This window comes from Ostrea edulis, chromosome 3, assembly GCF_947568905.1.
Source record: "Ostrea edulis chromosome 3, xbOstEdul1.1, whole genome shotgun sequence".
Classification (NCBI taxonomy): domain Eukaryota; kingdom Metazoa; phylum Mollusca; class Bivalvia; order Ostreida; family Ostreidae; genus Ostrea; species Ostrea edulis.
The window spans coordinates 70,378,696-70,397,471 of record NC_079166.1 but is presented as its reverse complement, the minus strand read 5'-3'; the positions used below and the strand labels follow the sequence as shown (position 1 = coordinate 70,397,471).

Sequence of the window (18,776 nt, the reverse complement as noted above, 5' to 3'; positions counted from 1 at the left end):
AATTTCATAACTCCTATAAGCCATACAAAAATAGAAAGTTGGGCAAACACGGACCCCTGGATATGCCAGAAGTGGGAGCAGGTGCCTAGGAGGAGTAAGCATCCCTTGTCGACCGGTCACATCCGCCATGACCCCTAATGTGTCTCAAACGGGATTTTGATATTCCTCTTACATTTTGTAATTCATTCTGACAATGTATCAAGTTCATTTTCATATTTAGCCAATAGCCTGGTATAATCTTCGATAGAGTTCATAGTAGAGATGAAGTTATGTCGGCAATTGAAAGACCGGGGTTCTCCGAATTTAGGACCTGTTAAAATACATATTGTAATTGATTTGAGGTCCTCATTTTCAACTATATCAACATCACCAGTAATGACATGTCCAGCTAAACTTTAGAGCTCACAGAATGTAATTGACAATGCTAAATATTGATTTCATATAACCTTCCATTATGACTATGTATAGTTTAACAACCCAAGAAACTGATATCTTAATACAGCTCTGGAAAGTTTTTAAAAAATAATAAATTTTTGAACTGTATAGTCCTTCCTTGGTTGTTACTTCATTATCTATTACTAATAACTTTTCAGCCGTAAGTACAGACTTTAACTTCATACTTTTATTTTGCCACAAACAATTGCAATGAAATCAGCAACAATGTCAGCATACATACCATCATGCATATGTATACTTTTACTATTAAATACCCTAGTGCACCAAATATACCGAGATAAGCCACAGAAAACAATGATTTATAGTGGTTTAACCATTCCTGTCTGTAATGTTCAATAAACCCTCATAACGTCAGTTTAAAGCTTTGAGCTGACATAAAAGCTCACGCCGGTGCACAGTTAGCTTCATGATCAGGTTTGTAGATAAAATGTGGATTGTAAAACTGATGATATCACTCAGATTCACTGAAAATCGCTCAAAATCACTGAACATTGCTCAAAATTACTGAACATCGCTCAGAATCGCTGAATATTGCTCAAAATCAATGAAAATCGCTCAGAATCACTGAATATCGCTCAGAATCACTAAAAATCGCTCAGAATCACTGAACATCACTCAGAATCACTGGAATCACCGAGAATCACTGAACATCACTCAGATTCACTAGATGAACTGTCATTTTCAGCTGCAGCTTCATTGCTGGATGATGCACGACCTGCAATATAATTCAGAGCTCTAATGAATTCAGTCATAAATAGCAACACGAATGTGTTTTTAGTCTTAAAACTATGAAGTATGCACTGATATCAGAAATTGCTCTTAGTTCCTCCCTCGTTAAGATTCCACCTAAGTCCATTTGGCTTGATTCCAATCCTCTGCAACATGTCGGTATCATAGATGTATGATATATGTGTGAAAATGTTTACCTTCATTTCCAGAATAAAATGAGCAACATTTGTGTTGTTAGCACCAAATTGTCATTGATTACGAAGCCACAGCAGTTGACTGTTTTTGTATTTATCAAATGAAGAAAACCATTTTCATGGTCAGCGTATGATATATATGTTACAGAGGACTGGAAGCTGGGCAAAAGCACATCTAGAAGAAAATCAAGCCAGCATGACTTACTGGTAATTAGAACCTACATCACTAGGAAGAACCTACATTGTATGTTTAAAAAGTTCTTATAAAATTAAGTGGTAAACTAACAGCTGTTAGTACCAAATTTGTCTCGGATCTTAACAGTGTAGAGATATTTGTGTGAGCTGTAACAACCCCAAGACAGCACTGCACCATCGATCTAGTTAACAGTTCAATACAGACACAAACGTTCCTGAAACTGACCCTCAATATTAGACATGTCTCTTCTTATACTGAATACTAACACAAATCACCTCTACATACAAGAATTAGGACATTACATATAGATCTCTTTGTTTTCAAAACTTATGACCTTTATTGAGGACCCACCTGCCCTGATCTGGTTGAGAGAAGCCAAAACTCGGAGCATAAAAGCTGCCGGAACAGTGATGGTGTCTCTAGTCTCCTCCAGCATTACCTCATTCCGCCTCATGATCTGCAACATTCAGAGAAGAAATCTACCACCCTAATTCCAGTAACAACTTCATTATATTTTGTTTATTTTCTCAAGGCTATCAAATGGTGAGGAAATGATTTTAATATCAAATGTTATTAACAAAGTTTATATGCTATGAAACATTCAGGAAGAAGAGGAAATATTTGTTTTAGATTAGCATTACAATGCACATTTTGTAAATAGATATTTTACTTCTGACAAGACATTTTACTAAGTAGTATTTTTCTTTTCACAAAAGAGTGATATAATACTATATTTTGTTTATGAACATAGTCTCAATGTGTTGTCTATCAAATTTCAGATGGCTTGGTATATTGAAAGTGTCTGAACCTTTACATCTATTTCACACAACCTTCGTCTGAGCTTCCTATTTATATCAAAAACCTAATATGAAACTCTGGATCTTTTATGTATCTCAATACAATTCAATACTGTAAAAGTGGTTACTTACACTAATTACACAGTTACGCAATTAGCGTGTATATTTTCCCCAAGGGTATAGTTATAAATATTTGATGTAATATATATTGTATTCAGTACCGCCTATTTTTCCCTCACGCATAATGCTGGACGTGGAAAATCCTGTACTTAACTCCCAGCGTAAATGCTGAATGTGGAAACTCCTGTACTTAACCCCCAGCGTAAATGCTGGACATGGAAAATCCTGTACTTAAACCCCAGCGTAAATGCTGGACGTGGAAAATCCTGTACTTAAACCCCAGCGTAAATGCTGGACGTGGAAAATGCTGTACTTAACCCCCAGAGTAAATGACCACTTTTACAGTATCTAAAACCTAATCTTACAAAGTTAGCATTAGGTGAATAAGACAGTATAAGAATTCTATTTATCAATGATTCAAGATTATTTCACATAACCTTTGATCGTACAGTTCAGCTTAGTTATGTTGAATTTCCTTCATCTAACAATTGACCGAGTTCCAGTAACTCACCTCAGCTGCTACCTCTTCCTCAAAGTGAGGACTTTCTTCTAGAGGCATCCAGAGCTTGATGTCATAGTCGATGCCACTAGAGGCTAAAACTGCAAATACAACCTCACTGATACAGTAAAACATGTTACTACAGGCTAAAACTGCAAACACAACCTCATTGATACAGTGAAACCTGTTTAAAACAAACATGCTTATAACAAATTAACATTTAATACAAAGTGATATTTATTCCACTATGATAGGAAAATAATTTTATTGGATACAATGAAGTTTGGTTATAACAAACTGTTTTTCACTGGCCCTGGAGGTTGCTATAATTGTGTTTTACTGTATATTCACGATATTTCATTGTATTGATAATATAATTCTTAATTGATTCCGTCCTCATCTTCAGCCAACTTTATCTAGATGTTAACCCTTTAGCCAATATTGGTGATTTGAATGTGATGAGGATAATACTTGTTCTATTCTCTTTATTTTGTACATACTGTCTTAAAGTTTGTCATTAATTAAAGTCCAATATCACAAAATTCAGTTTGTATGACGGAAGAATCACTTCACGTACACAAATAAGAGATAAAATAACTCATTACTTGGATCAAATGGGTGTGGCTGTAAACAATTGACAACATGGCGGTCAGCCTCCAGAAGCATGGCTAGTTTGGCAGTGTACCGATCCCAGATAAAGATGTGACCGCAGTCTGACCCACTCATTACAAACTGGTCGCCCCAGAAATTCGCTTCCTTTATCTGTCAGAAATAAAAAAAAGTCTCAGATCACCAAGTAACATTTTGTCACATACTGAGTACATTGTCAACTGAACAAGACAAAACTCTATTTTCCAGTTCTACCTATTAAAAGTTCAATACAAGGCATCCATATTATATTGACTGCATCAGAAAAACAAAAGAGCATTTTGCATTGATATGACTGATTCATATCACAATGATTTGAAATGAAAGAATGATGGATTAAAATCTATCAAATCATACATGTAATAGCGTTGTTACCGACATTGAAAAACACTGTATCATCTCCATATTTACCATGGTTCGAGCATTCCTGTGACCTTTGAACTTGATTTTATGTAGAGGCTGGTGAATACTCCTCATCTCTATCTCTTCATTCTCTCTCTCCTCCTGCCGTTTCTTGTACAGCTCCTGTAGTCTAATGGCTGTGATGTGCCTCTCCAGGGTGTCCCTATCAACAGACACATGTACATGTTAATCTCTACAAACCAAACATGCAAATATCGTATAAGGGGTATCTTTAGAGAGACACAAATTCAGCGATTTTTCAATAATTATGGGTATATATTTATTTAGCGAGAACTAATTTTAGCAAGAGAGATATAGCTATTACCTCCGATATGGAATAAGTATTAGCAGAAATTCAATTTCAGTGATCTCAACTCTGTTGCTAATAATGCCAAAATTAAATCCTTGCTAAAAATTCTGCTTGTATGGTATGTAATCATCCTTTTTAATGCATATATACAGTTCATGATTGCTTTACTACAGTGTACATGTAGGTTACATTGGTTGTCTCCTTGTCTCATTGTTAACTTTTCTGTACATAAAATGGGCTTGGTATATTCAAGCTCCTCTAAACAATCACTCCAAACAGACAATCTTCTGGGGAAATATGACGAAAAATAAATAAATAAATGAACTGCTTTCTACTTTTTAATGTATAATTTGCCATAGATTTCCAAAGGTTGACACATGATAAGGGCTATTCCAGCAAAAAACGTATGGGGGGGGGGAGGGACGGCAGCAGATATTTTTTTGGATGGGTGGGGGTGATTTGGGAAAATATATTTGTATGGGTGGTTGTCTTCCAGGTTAAATAAAAAACATGGGTGCCTGTGAATTTTGATAAAAATGAAAACGTATCACGCTACGTTTCTATTATTACAAAAGAAGAAGAAAAGCGGAGCCATTCTACATTAACTTAAGTACGGAAAAAAGATTGATAAATGGGCAGATAACTCAATGTTACCGTAAAACTTTCCCCTCAAAGGTGTTACCCAACGTATTGTACCTGTCCTAAACTACCACCTGTCTAATGCAACCAACGATCATGAGTTTTACAACCTTTTCGTGTAATTTCACCTTTATGAAACGACTGTACATTTTTTTCGATTACAACGCGATTCCTACTTTCGATTTCAGTCGAGCATGACTATTCTGGGAATTATCGCCCCTAACACTTTCGTTTTAAAATGCGCAGGTAACAGTTCGGCGGTGATCTTGTTTAATCGGCACTCTGAATCAATTATTATACCCAAGCTATCAATTTGTTAACGTGTAATTAACATGCAGCGTTGTGTGAGGTTAATTACCAAAACCCGAGTTGTTGTTTAATTAACAAAATCAAGGATCAGGGAATCACCGTTGTTTCCGAAGGTGTGAATTTCGACAGACTTTGAGATGTGCGGGGTAATTCGGATATGAAATCTCCCACCTGGTATACCATTACGTTTAAGGTAGTACTCTTCATCGTCATAATGGCTGACTTCCTTTAAAAACATGGATGACAAAATCGATATCAGCAATATTTGACTTTTCCTTTTCTATTTAAATACCTAGCCGAGTAGCTCAGTAGGTTAGAATACCGACTGCTGAACTGTAGGTCGCAGGTTCGAGTCCAGCAGGGGTTTTAAAATTTTTTTCAGATTACCTTCTACTAAAACTGTATTTTTTTGACAAAATAAAGTAAATTTGAAAATTTGAAAATTCAAAATATTTTTGTACATATCCTACACTTTTCATCTACATCAAATTTCTCTGGTGTAGCATACCTCCTTAACAGAGTGGAAAATTTGCCTGATTGCGATATAAATCGGGTAAATATTATGCTTGGGACTGAAATTTTAAATGGAATATTCGCGAGTTTCCCGTAGGCCTACGAGAGATTGTAGGGGGGAAAGTCAAAGGAAAAAAGTCACAATCTATATGCATACGCTTTGTAATTTAGGGAAATATCTATGTCTAGCACTTAAGTTGCGAGAAAACCTAACTCTTTGAAAAGTTCTTCTCCGTTGCTTGCTTGAATTTGTACACCACTATACAATGCCATTTTATGTATACATATTGTAACTGATGTAATAAGACACTTGTCTTTTAAAAGCAATAAAGAGAGTAACAATATATGTGAATTTAAATTAAAAGTGGTATAATATATTCATATTTTATTTAGTTATATATCATTTAAAAAAACCAACTTCTTGTTATTTCAACTGTGCAATTAACAAGCACCCAGATCATGACATGAGTAAAAAGGACATGCACATCTAGTCCAGAAATGATATGACAATATTCCACATCATTAGTGAAACTGTTCGTTTATAATAAGCAAACAGAGCTTAGGTTTCTACAACTCGCATGTTTCCAAAGTATACAAAATTAATTGAATTTTTTCTTTCATTTTATATGCTGAGATCATCCTTTTTTTCTCCCTACCAAAATTGCATTGGAAACCAAAATATGTAATTTTTTCTGCAATGATTGCTACCTTCATCTCCCGATGAAACAACAAAGAAAGACATTTTATTGTTTATATTTTTTGCATTTTTAAAAATATAAACTAGAATTAAGTTCTAAAATATCATATGGTTGATCCATTTGTTACGTTAAATGAAAGTATTGAATTGTATGTGTGGTGGTGGCAGGGGAGAATCTAATTGTATGGGTGGTGGTAGCAGAGGAAAATTTAATTGTATGGGTGGCTGTCTTAAAAATAAAGTGCCTTCCCTCCCCCCCATATTTTTTTTGCTGGAATAGCCCTAAATTAATTTCACTTGTAAAATGCTTTTTGATTGGTTCATTTGACTTTATATCAGTATTTCATCTACTCAGTATTGTATAAACTGAACTGACGCTAAGTCGTGACATGTACAACCTGAGTTTGACATCCCTGTACATTTAACTTCTCTGCTTCCATTTTGTTCCTACAGCAATATAGCTACATGTTACTATTCCTCCTATTAGAACAAATGTGCTTTTTTTCCAAATTGAACTAGACATCTTTGTGATGGCAAGCATCATAAAAGGTCGAGTTTTGTGGCACTATTTGCTAAGTTCAAGGTCTGTAACTCTTTAATAAAAAGTCAACAAAGCCCAAACTCATTCAATCTGTAACCCAATGATAAAAGTCCAAAACAGTACTTAACGTACGGTCAGAAGCACGCACATGCTGATCACCATAGGGCATCTGCCAATTGGCGGGGCCCTAATTACATGGAATCTGAAGTAATTTCTACTCATTCAATATGATATTAAATTACATTGGGAAATATTATCAAAATGCTTCCCAGTTTAAGAAGTGTAAACTATCAGAACTTACTTTTATACATTGTAAAAACATTGTACTTTCATTACTTAAATATACATCACTGCATTTCTATTTTTGTCTGATTTGTGTTTTTGCTTATTTTAAAAGTTGAAATAAGACAAATCATGGCCTCCAAAAGAACGGATCTAGGACTGAAGTTAAACTCGACAATATTATGAAATTCTAACCTTTGACCCTCCCCTTCCTCGTCCGAGCTGACAGCCTCCTGACCTGAATGACCAGTAATTTCAGCTCTCTGACGCACCGAGTCTGCTCCAGCTACATTACCTACAGAAAACAATTCCTGTATTGTATTTTCACATCAATACATCCACTGTATTATAAATCTAAAGAACTACATTAAATTAACAATATTCCAAAAATTACAAAACAACTGTCACCTACACAATTCGGCAATATTAAGTTATTCAACCCTCCCAGTTTACCAAGGTTGTAATGTGGCTACCTGTAGATTGGTCATCTGACTGACTAGTGACCCTGGAAACTGGCAGTTCCTCGTCTTCTGAAGTTCCACCATCATCTGAGTGCCTGTTTTGCTGGGTTCCTGAGGTGCCCTCCCTACAGAGTCTCTCTAAAATCCTCATCCTACCAATCTGTCTGATCTTCTCTTTCACTGCTTCGCTGGCCTCTCTTCGCCCAGCCCTCTGTGAACTGCTCCCCGATTGTGAACTAGTTGAAGGCTGAGTGTCAGCACTCGACTCTGTCAAAGTTTCACATGTTTTTTCTGATTCATGAGATTCACTTAGAGTACTAGTTTCAACACTATCGATTGCACTTTCACCTTTCTCCCCTGATTCCTCTTTTCCAGACTCGCCTGAGAATGAATCACTGTCGAAGATATCACTACTGTCTGTTGAATCAACGAAACCTACCGGTTCTCCCTTTTCCTTTTCATTATCCTCTGCAGTATTCACTGTTTGTCTGGCTTTATCAATGTTGCGGTTTTCAAAGTCTGTACTTCCAGTCGGAGTTGCTTCCCTTACTAAAGGTTGTAGAGAAGCATTCTCAGCACTCCTCTCCAAAATACCAGCTTCTAAATTCTCAAACCTGGCAAAGCCAAGTCTGACCGTGCTATTAGTAGTGCCTTCAGAGGAATACTGAAGACTTATAACAGGCTCCTCCTGAACAAGCAGTCCAGCCTGGAGCCTTCTCTGCTCACCCGTAATAATATTCCTGACCTCTGGAAGCCTCGGATTTGGATCAGGATTTGCAGTCCTCCTGGTGGCTTCAGTGAGACCAGCTTGAGTAAGTTGACCTTCTGAAACAGCTGTCTGTGAGCTGGAAAGACTGTGGGGTATTGGTATTGCACTTGTTGATGTGGAACTGCTGTCTGGATTATCACAGTTTGGATGAAGATTATTTTCACTACTAACAGAGTCTACATTTTCCACTCTGGAGTCTTGTCTTGACGATGCATAATTCTGTAGTCTGTTTCCATCAGAAGTGTCGTCTGTTTCCATCTCTGAGAAAACATTGGAATCAAATAAAACCATTCTTGACCAATGATTGAAAATCACGGATTACAGTTTTATCTGATTGGCATGAGAGCTTGAGATAACATCAATAGTATTATCATCATTTTTTTCCCATTATTTCTTAAACTAATTCACCCATTATGTAGAATGTTCTCTATATCAAAGAAAAGCGTTACCGTCGACAACAGAAGTTGGTTCATTGACTTCATCACTTCTTTGATGTCCACCTCCCTCGGCCTGGCCTCCAGAGGCCTGGTTTTCAGAATTCCCCTCTTGTGCTTCATTGCTTTCCTGTTCCCTCCCCTCCTCCCCCTGTCGTCTCAGATTTCCATCCAACCATCTTGTCAACATGTCCGACATTCTCTGCATGATCGTGGTTTGTCTGTCAGGTTGTTCTGAGTTTGAAACAAACACATACACTAAAAGTGAGAAGAGTTGGTAAAACTACATTCAGCACTAAGTCCCATAAATCTCATAAAAATCAGTCTACTGTGGTGAAACCTGAACTTGATCTGTAAACAAACATTAGGTAATCACACACCAAATTTCTGCTTTCTTAATCAGAGCATGCTGAAAAAACTGCAGAATATCAAGTTGTGACAGACGGACAGATACACAGACAGATGTAGAGGAAACGAGATATCTTGGTGATGGCAAGCATCACAAAAGAGTCTGGCTTTGTGGCATTAATTGCAAAGTTCAAGGTCTATATCTACATGTACTGTATTTAAAAACAAGGTCAACAAAACTCAAAGTCAACCTTAATCTGTAACATTTTCAAATGAATAGCTGCAGAAATAGCCTGAAAAAAGTCTGGAAAACTGTCAAAGATATGAAGCTAAGTTCAAAGTCTGTAACTGTTTCAAAAAAGGTCAACAAAGCCCATAAGTCAATCTTGATCTGTAACCCATTGATATAAGTTCCTGTACACATTTATAATTCAATACCTGCAGAGATAACCCAAAAAGTCCAGAAATCTGTCAAAGTACAGACACATAGGCTGATCACTATAGGACTCCCACCTATAGGGAAGGGCCTTAACTAATAGTCTCCTATGGCTTTACCGGTAGGGGACTAATTAGTTTCCACATACAATGTTGCATACAAAACAAACACTTAGCAGCTTATAAATCCTACCACACAAACAGGTCGCTTACCACTTGTCTGTCGTTCACTCTCAGGTCTGGCATGGGGCCCAGTATCCGACCAATCTCCTCGCAGACGCAGCCTTTTGATTGGTGGTTGCCTCAGTGCTGACCCTGTTGGGCTCTGGGGCAACAACATGGAAGTGACCCCCTCTGATGTGGACTGTCTAGGTGAGGAAGAAGTCCGAGGGGGTGTGCTGGACATTGGCAGGTCTGTTGGAGGTTCCCTGGGACTTCTGGGGGAGGGGAGGGACTCAGGCTCTTTATGTTTAGGAGGTGGCTTTGATGTTGACGGAGTGTCCGAGAACCAGTCGGAGGATTTAACTTTCTTTGGTATTCGCCCACTCTGCAGAAAACAGATTTTTTTAACATTAGCTCTATCTACTTCTTAAAATTGTAAGTCTCTGATTCTTTAAATTGTATTCACTCAATCTACCTTATATACAGAATCCATTTAAGGTATTTTGTACTTCATTAAAATCGTAAAAACATCCTGACCTATGTGTATATACATGTAGCTTACTCCACTTATGCTTTCAAATATGGCTTATTTGTAAAAACTATATTACCTGTTTGAAATATTGCTTATCTTTAAACATAGCTTATTTTTAAATATCACATTTTTGTTTTAAAATATTGCTTATTTTGAAATATCAATTATTTTGAAATATTGCTTGTTTTGAAAATCGCTTATTTCAGAATATCGCTTGTTTTGAAATCATTTATCAGTCCACTGAGGGGATGCATTGTTTTTATAACAATTACATTGAAGTCCACCTAGATGGTAGTTGAGTTGTCACGGTTGGTGACTTCGTAATCACACAAGTCAATACTAAGGTATCAGTTGATTTGTTTCTCACCTCATTTACTTTCATTGCACATTTTTATACGAGAAATTAAAATAAAATTGGAGTATGACCACTCATTGACAGCTTGTGGACATGATCGTCAGTATAACTCCCCCCTCCCCCAGAAAACAAAAAACAAAAAGAAAAACTTTGTTGCTGGACACAAAATACAAAATAGTGACCACAACAGTTTAGAAATTGAAGTCAAAATCCAAAACTGCATAGAATTTCAGGATTAACCCCAGTACTTTAATCACGATTTTTTAATTCTTTAAACAGCATGCTGCTATCATCAAAGCTGTGGATTCAAGTGGTTTTCATCAAAATGGAAATTTAAAATGTACAGATCCAGAAACTTCACAGAGATGAATGAATATCTCTTCAAATGGTTAACAAAATTTAGTGCTGGAACACCGAACACAGCAATTTCTAGCAAAGTTCTATCAGAGAAGTCTGAAGAATTCCCACAAAAGTTGATATGTTGATAACGAATAAAGGCAATTGGTTTGGATTTATATTCTGCTTTTATAATCGTGATCGAGATACACTGCATCAAACAAAGCTTCCAATATAGCTAGTATTTCCAATTCTGCTAATTTTGAACTTTGGTTATATTGAAAGAAAAAGGTTGGTCCCCTGAAAAAAGGTTGGTTCCCTGAATTTCAAGATATTCAGAATATGCTGTACACTTTCATATTTGAAATCTATGAACATTGACCTGTAACTTACCTTCGACTTTGACTTCTGAAAGACCTCTGCAGGGGCTTGCAACTTCTTCATCTTGTAATCCTGTTATATAAAATGTTCAAGAGTATGAGACATTGGAAATAGAACATTTCTTTAAAAATATACACAAGCATATAATTATTATAAGAATTACAAATCCAATTATTCAATGAAATGCTTTTGCATGGTGTGAACAACTTGTTGAAAACCTTGCAAGTTGTTCATCTTTCAATTTTAAATATAACATATTCAAATCCTGAATTATTTCAGCATGAAAAGAAATTTACCTTCGCACCAAACAGGTAGATGTACTCGGAGGAATAGCTGACCAGTATATCCTCTCCATTGGGACTGTAAGCAAGGGAGGTAATTCTGTGAGGTCTGTTGGACAGTGTGGGGGCAGTGAATTTGCTGATCATACCTGTGATACCCTTACTGCAGTGAGAACCTACAATACAAGACTGTGTTACAGAGAGTGGAAAAAACACCAATTTATCATCACTGCTCAGAGACATCAAGACTGACAATAACAACAAATATTATCCTCCTGCAGAGAAAAAATCTAGGCATTTGATTGGACGACAGGCCGGGAATGTGAGGTCATGTACCCTGCCGAGAATAGATGGGATGCAAAATGGCTTCGATAGATCTATATACTTAACCACTTCGTACAAATAAACATTTTTTGTAAATTGATCGCTCTGCAGTAGGATATATTTGTTATAAAGATTCTTGGCAGGGAATATGCACTAACATTCCCTGTCAAAGTATATCTTCTCTATAGCCTAACGGCTTGGGAGAATATAAACTTTGACAGGGAATGTGAGTCCATATACCCTGACAAGAATCCATATAACTAATGAAATAAACAACACTGACATTTAATATTAAAGCTGATATACAGTAATCTGCTGAACTGGCCAACAATGCATCAATTCATACCTAGCACAGTTCACATATTTCTGTAAAAAAAATTATGACAGTCAAGTTTATTGTAATGGTACCCGAGGCTTTCGTTCCCAGCATTCTCCTGTCATATATCCTCACCGAACTGTCTGCACACGCAATACTCAGTTCATAAGGAATAAGTGGGTTGACAACCAAGGACGTGACAGCTCGTCTGCAGTTTATCAAAATGTCCTGAAAACAAGATGTGTTCGTGATCCACAATTCTGTAGAGTTTACTCCCATTATCTCAAAGTATGACCTTGACCTTAATCTCAACATAGGCTTCATCAGGGAAAATGTTCACATCCAATATGACCAAGGTCTTGTATAGACCAAAATTTATGCTCATTTTAAAGATCATGTACCCAAAACCATTATGCCCTCAACATTTGATTTTTGAAAGTAAGCAGGTAACAGAATATATTGTAAATATTTCAAAAAATTATTTGTATCCATTTGATTACAGTAAACTTATCATATCCAGGCAATGCTTATTTTCATTATGTGTCAGCTTTCTTTATAATTATTCAGTTGCTCACGTCTTTGCAGTATTCCTTCAGACAAGAAGTCTTGGCCCTGAGGTCAAACCAACGGACCGTGCCATCCTCTCCACAGGACAGAAAGGTCGACGACTCACTGGGGATCACAATCACCTATTAATTAAATATTGAAAAGTGAAAATATCCATTCAATGTGACTTTACCTTTAAATTAATATCGGTATGACAATTTGCCACAAAATAAATTTTGTCTGAGTGATGTAAATTCCTATATCTGCTATACAGTAGAACTAATGACATCAAGAGAAAATTCAAAATCTCAAAAACCTCCATGAATAAGTAAAGATTATCATACTTTCATGTAAAATACTTGAATCTGATTGGCCAAGAAACAGTTACAAAAACATAATGTTTCCCTCCGAGAATAGAAATCACGTGCCACAGGGTGATAGTATCTAGCAACGGGTAACATTACTTGACAACGGGTGATATTATAAAAATTATCACATGCATAAGATTTATGTGCGTACGGTTTGCCGTAAATTGTTAAAAACGTCGTTGGAGCAAATATGAGCACACTGTGATATGTAGCCCTAAAAGTGAACTGCGATTTGTGGAATATTACAGAATTTACCAGTTCGAACTTGTTACCTTAGAATTATATCAACATGTTGACTTTAATTTACAAGTTTACAACAAAATAGATCAAATATATACTGAATTAAGTCTTTCTACTTTGTTAATTATACAACATTCAGTATAATAAAAAGAAATATTGCATGCAGTTGAGGGTAACATTGAAAATGTTCACTCCTCGAAAAACCATTGTCAACCTCAGCTACGTCTCAGTTGATAATGGTTTTCTTGTGGTGAAAATTTTCAATGTTACTCTTTAACTACATGCAATATTCATATATTACATTATCAACAATGACATTGACAATGACATAAATCTGGAAATATGCTAATCTTTCTGTCTACAAGACGATAACATGGCAAGATAACTCAACGGTGTATTTGGCAATACAAGTGTTCAATATCTAAATGCATTTTTTCTTCCTACTTTGTAGTTTATGTATTGTACCTCATATGTTGTACCAAAGTGGCAGTCGAAGAGGTTAGTTCTGCATGTTGTGTCCACATCCGTGTAGTAAATCTTTCCATCACCCGAGCAACTTATTATCTACAAAAGTATCCAATGCAACTTACAATCTATAAGTATCCAATGCAACTTACAATCTACAAAGCTCATATATATCTAAAGCAACTTACAATCTACATAGTAACAGGAACCTTACAATACAAGAAAATTAAAAGATAACGATACACAACATGAAACGAAAGAATTTTAAAATTCATATTTGTGACTAATTTAATTTCTGTAGCAGTTCAGTATCAAGGTAGAAGACAGTTCCTCGTAGCACGATACTTCAATAATAAATCATATCCTGTACATGTATCATAAATCACATCATCTACACAAATCTATTTTTCACTGTCCCTTACCTTCTCACTGGAATAAGGTAGAAATTTGGCACTAAAGATATTGGCTCTATGTCCTGATCTAACAGATGTAAACTGGAAAAAAATACACACAATAGAGAGGAAGGGAAGGATGAACATAACTAATACATGCATTTATCCCAAACCAAACGCCTTGTCCTGAACAGAAATATTGCATTCACAGCGGACAGGAAGCTTACCTTTCCAGAAAACGGCTCCGATATAGCAAGGTGCTGGTCATCTGATCCCGATAGAAGGTACTGGCCAGTTTCATTCCAACAAATTGTGTTCACCTGTAGATAAATAAGAGAGTCTATCAGTTCACATCTCAATCCATATCTAGGTATAGAAAATGGCTGCGTTATAAATGGTAATTCATTATAAGCATGTTTGCTATAACTGTGTTTTTACTGTATGAATAGGAACATGACATATTAGATTGTTTTCTTGGAAATTTAATGGTATAAAACTGAATACAACATCATAGTGTATACACAATAACCAGGGTTTACTTACACATCCAGAATGAACTTCTATCTTGCTATGCAGTTTCAGTCTTTGAACAAAATCAATATTTCCTGGAAAAAGAAATAATTACGTGTAATATTAATTAAGCACATGTACATGTAGTTGTAACCCACATGTGTGTGCCAGAACATTGAAATAATAGAAACATGGCATGATTTAGGTTTTGATTCATAAACACTAAAGTAAGAATGAGACAAATGATGAATACTAAAACACTTTAAATTCAATGGAATATTCTGAGTAAGCAGTTTGTTCTGTTCTCTGGGGATTGATGATTTCAGCATTATTCCAAGCTGAAAAATCCTAGTTCAAGTGTAAACATGGTTTCTAAGCTATTGGGACTTCTTATGTACAAGTAAGCATAGGACTAAAGAGGATCAGCTATGGAAAGCAGTCAACCAAGTTTATGGAGCCCCCTCCATCTCAAATTCAACTCAAAATGTTACAAAAAGGTTTATTGTTGTCAATTATAAACTGAATAGTGCACAGCAGAAATTTCTGATTGATTGAATATTGTTTAACGTCCCTCTTGAGAATATTTCACTCATATGGAGACGTCACCATTGCCAGTGAAGGGCTGCAAAATTTAGGCCTATGTTCGGCACTTATGGGCTTTGAGCAGGGAGGGATCTTTATCTTGCCACACCTGCTGTGACACGGAACCTTGGTTTTTTGCGGTCTCATCTGAAGGACTGTCCCATTTAGTCACCTCTTACGACAAGCAAGGGGGTACTGAAGACCAGCCGAGAATTGAGAATGGGAAAACAAGGGGTAGTTAGACAAGATCAATCATAAGTAGTAAGTGCACCTTACTCTGTTGATAGAGCACCTTACTCTGTTGATAGAGCACCTTACTCTGTTGATAGAGCACCTTACATTGTTGGTAAAACACCTTACTCAATTAATAAAGCACCTTACTCAATTAATAAAGCACCTTACTCAATTAATAAAGCACCTTCCTCAATTAAGAAAGCACCTTACTCTGTTGATAGAGCACCTTACTCTGTTGACAGAGCACCTCACTCTGTTGGTACAACACCTTACTCTGTTGGTAGAGCACCTTACTCTGTTGGTAGAGCACCTTACTCTGTTGACAGAGCACCTCACTCTGTTGGTACAACACCTCACTCTGTTGGTACAACACCTTACTCTGTTGGTAGAGCACATTACTCGGTTTAAAAAGCATGTACCTTACTCTTTTAGTAGAGAACTTTACTCTGCTGGTAGAGCACCTTACTCGTCAGTAGAACATCTTATTTATTTAGTAAAGCACCTGACCAGAGATTCGGAAATTCTTAGTTCAAATCCCATTTTAGTCAAGTTGCAATTTATCTTCCTTCCCAATTTATAATTTATTTGGGGTTGTAACCGTTGTGCATACAGCTGATAGTGCTTCTTAACTAGGAGAGATCCTTTGAATTTGGGGTGAGGGGAATGTAGTTGTCAGACCATTTTGAATGCCACTGACCAGGTAGCGGCGGTGTAAAATCGCTCAGTTGGAGATTCATGGATGTCCTACATCTGTTCATCATGAATGAATCTATGACCATGTTTTCATAAAGGCTATCCATCCCTTACAATTCATCAGAAAGGAAATGCAACCTATTCTAACTGTCCAATTTTCAGTTCATTACACCTTAAAAATTATCTTTTTTAGGCTTATGTAGTGGAATTGTTACAAATGTATTATGTTATTTATGTAAACAATGCAAGTATGAATGATTTTCCATTACAAGATTCAGCGAATACCGATCAAACTACTTCCATCCGCAACTCATTCAGACAGTAAATAATCTCAGCTTGCTTATTTGTTCCCTTTCCTAATTTTACTTAATTCATCAACTTCCTCAAGTCTTGTTCACAAAAACAACTAGAAATGCCATTAGCGGATTGACTCTTGATTTTACCTTTCGCTGCATCGTACAGTTTCTGTCTTCTTTCTAAACCGTAATATCTATCTTGCAAAATTTTAAACATAATTTGCAGACAGTTAAAAGCAAAAGATCCTCATCGGTGTGTATGTGCGAGTGTTGACGTTTTTAAAGATTTTCATTCTTTCCGAAATTCCTCGATTATTATTAATGAGCCAGTCGTTCCTATAATAAGTCGATTTCCAAAAAACAGTAACCTCTATCAGTAAATATCCTATCCCAAAGTTTTAAGATTTTTACATTAACATATCCCTAGCATATCAAAAATTGATAATTACATGCAAGATTTTTTTTTGGATTTTCTCCAGAAGAAATTATCATTGACATGTAGACCTATCATGAATACGTGTTGCATACTAATTAATTAAAATTTGTCAATTCTCGTATTCTCTCTCTCTCTCTCTCTCTCTTTCTCTTTCTCTCTCTCTCTCTCGCTCTCTCTCGCTCTCTCTCTCCGACGGCGACGACGACAACGACGACGAAACCTGTTACAGAGAGAATTAATAATACGTGTACAAGACGAAAAAAGTACTATATTTTTTAGTTAAAATCGAGTCACCTAAAAAATTTTATCAAACAATTTATTTCGAATTATGAAAAAGACGTGTTTAAAGAGAGAACATTAGTTAGGGACAGGTCCACACAACACTTGCCCCCACTAATTCCACTTGGTATCTGAAACTCAAATCACATTGTGTGTGGATCGCGTTAGGATGCATGGTGACGTAACTGTAAGGACAGAATTTTTGTCCTCTTGAATACATGTCCTGCACTTTGTCCGTCCTAATTAAACATAGACCTAGAAAAACGTGCGACACTCTGCGTAGATTTGATCCTTTGATCCGCTTATGTATTTGCTATATCTAGGCTAATACTAATACACACACACACACACACACACACACACACACACACACACATATATATATATATATATATATATATATATATATATATATATATATATAAATAAAAGAACAATGGTGTGTGTTGATCAAGAAAGTAGCCGGGCAGCATAATATAACCCAATGTTGTACCAGTAACTAAACCGGGTTTATCAACTCGTGAAAACATGTTGAGAATATAGTTATTGCTGATGAATGTGAATTATCGCTTGTAATTTACGGTCGTACACTAAAGTTTAGAGAGTTAAACAAAATAATATTATTGCTATCATTTAGTTTAAAGAAAAAGCTTTTTAGTATCAATTTGCTATGATTTAAATAGTTTACAGAGATAGTGCTAACCTCCAACTAAAATGTAATCAGTCCATTGAAAATATGACCTAATCTTTATTTTTGAAATCAAATTATCGTATAGATAAAATTATTACAGTATTTATACACGATACATGTACATCCTTTCCACAACATCGGGGGTTATGGGGAAGAAGATACGTAATTATTTTGCGGCTAGGTAACATTTTTTATTTTCAAAATATGGCAAGATTTCACGATTCCGTCTAATTACACTGCTACAGATATGACCTTTGCCTGAGAATTGTCCCTCTCCACTAGCCAATTAAGGATTAAATGATATCCACAGTATTTCTCTGTTCACAGAAAAACACCATGGAGCGTCTTCTAAAGGCTAGTAAAAATGAATATTACCCAGGAGCAAACGAAACTTATCATAGCTCCAGATACAATGGCGTAGCTCCACCTTGAAAAAAAAACATAATAGGGACACAATGACTTTGAAAGTAGATTTCTGACGAAGGAGAAGTTGATCTTAAAAATTGCTGAAAACAATTAACAAGCAAAAGAAAAATAGATAAATAACAATTTCAAAAAATGCAATTTTGTTTTGCTCA

At 36.0% G+C, this 18,776-nt stretch overlaps 1 protein-coding gene across 2 annotated transcripts; it reads right to left on the bottom strand.

The window, feature by feature from the left end:
- Positions 1-607: 607 nt before the first annotated feature.
- LOC125674782 (DDB1- and CUL4-associated factor 6-like) lies at positions 608-17,130 on the bottom strand. 2 transcript variants are annotated; one of them, XM_056158716.1, is made up of 19 exons: positions 16,940-17,104; positions 15,021-15,082; positions 14,705-14,797; positions 14,508-14,579; positions 14,086-14,184; positions 13,042-13,155; positions 12,559-12,694; positions 11,842-12,002; positions 11,558-11,617; positions 9,993-10,326; positions 9,012-9,230; positions 7,806-8,822; positions 7,528-7,627; positions 4,051-4,204; positions 3,597-3,753; positions 3,004-3,092; positions 1,927-2,032; positions 1,116-1,171; positions 608-1,076 (listed from the first exon to the last, which is right to left on the bottom strand). In XM_056158716.1, exons 1-19 carry the CDS (start codon positions 17,007-17,009, stop codon positions 1,068-1,070), a joined length of 3,108 nt encoding a protein of 1,035 aa, XP_056014691.1. In that variant the 5' UTR covers positions 17,010-17,104; the 3' UTR covers positions 608-1,067. The 2 variants fall into 2 exon arrangements, with proteins under 2 accessions (XP_056014691.1, XP_048768020.2); XM_048912063.2 differs by having other exon boundaries at positions 608-1,171; positions 16,940-17,130.
- Between the last annotated feature and the right edge of the window lie 1,646 nt (positions 17,131-18,776).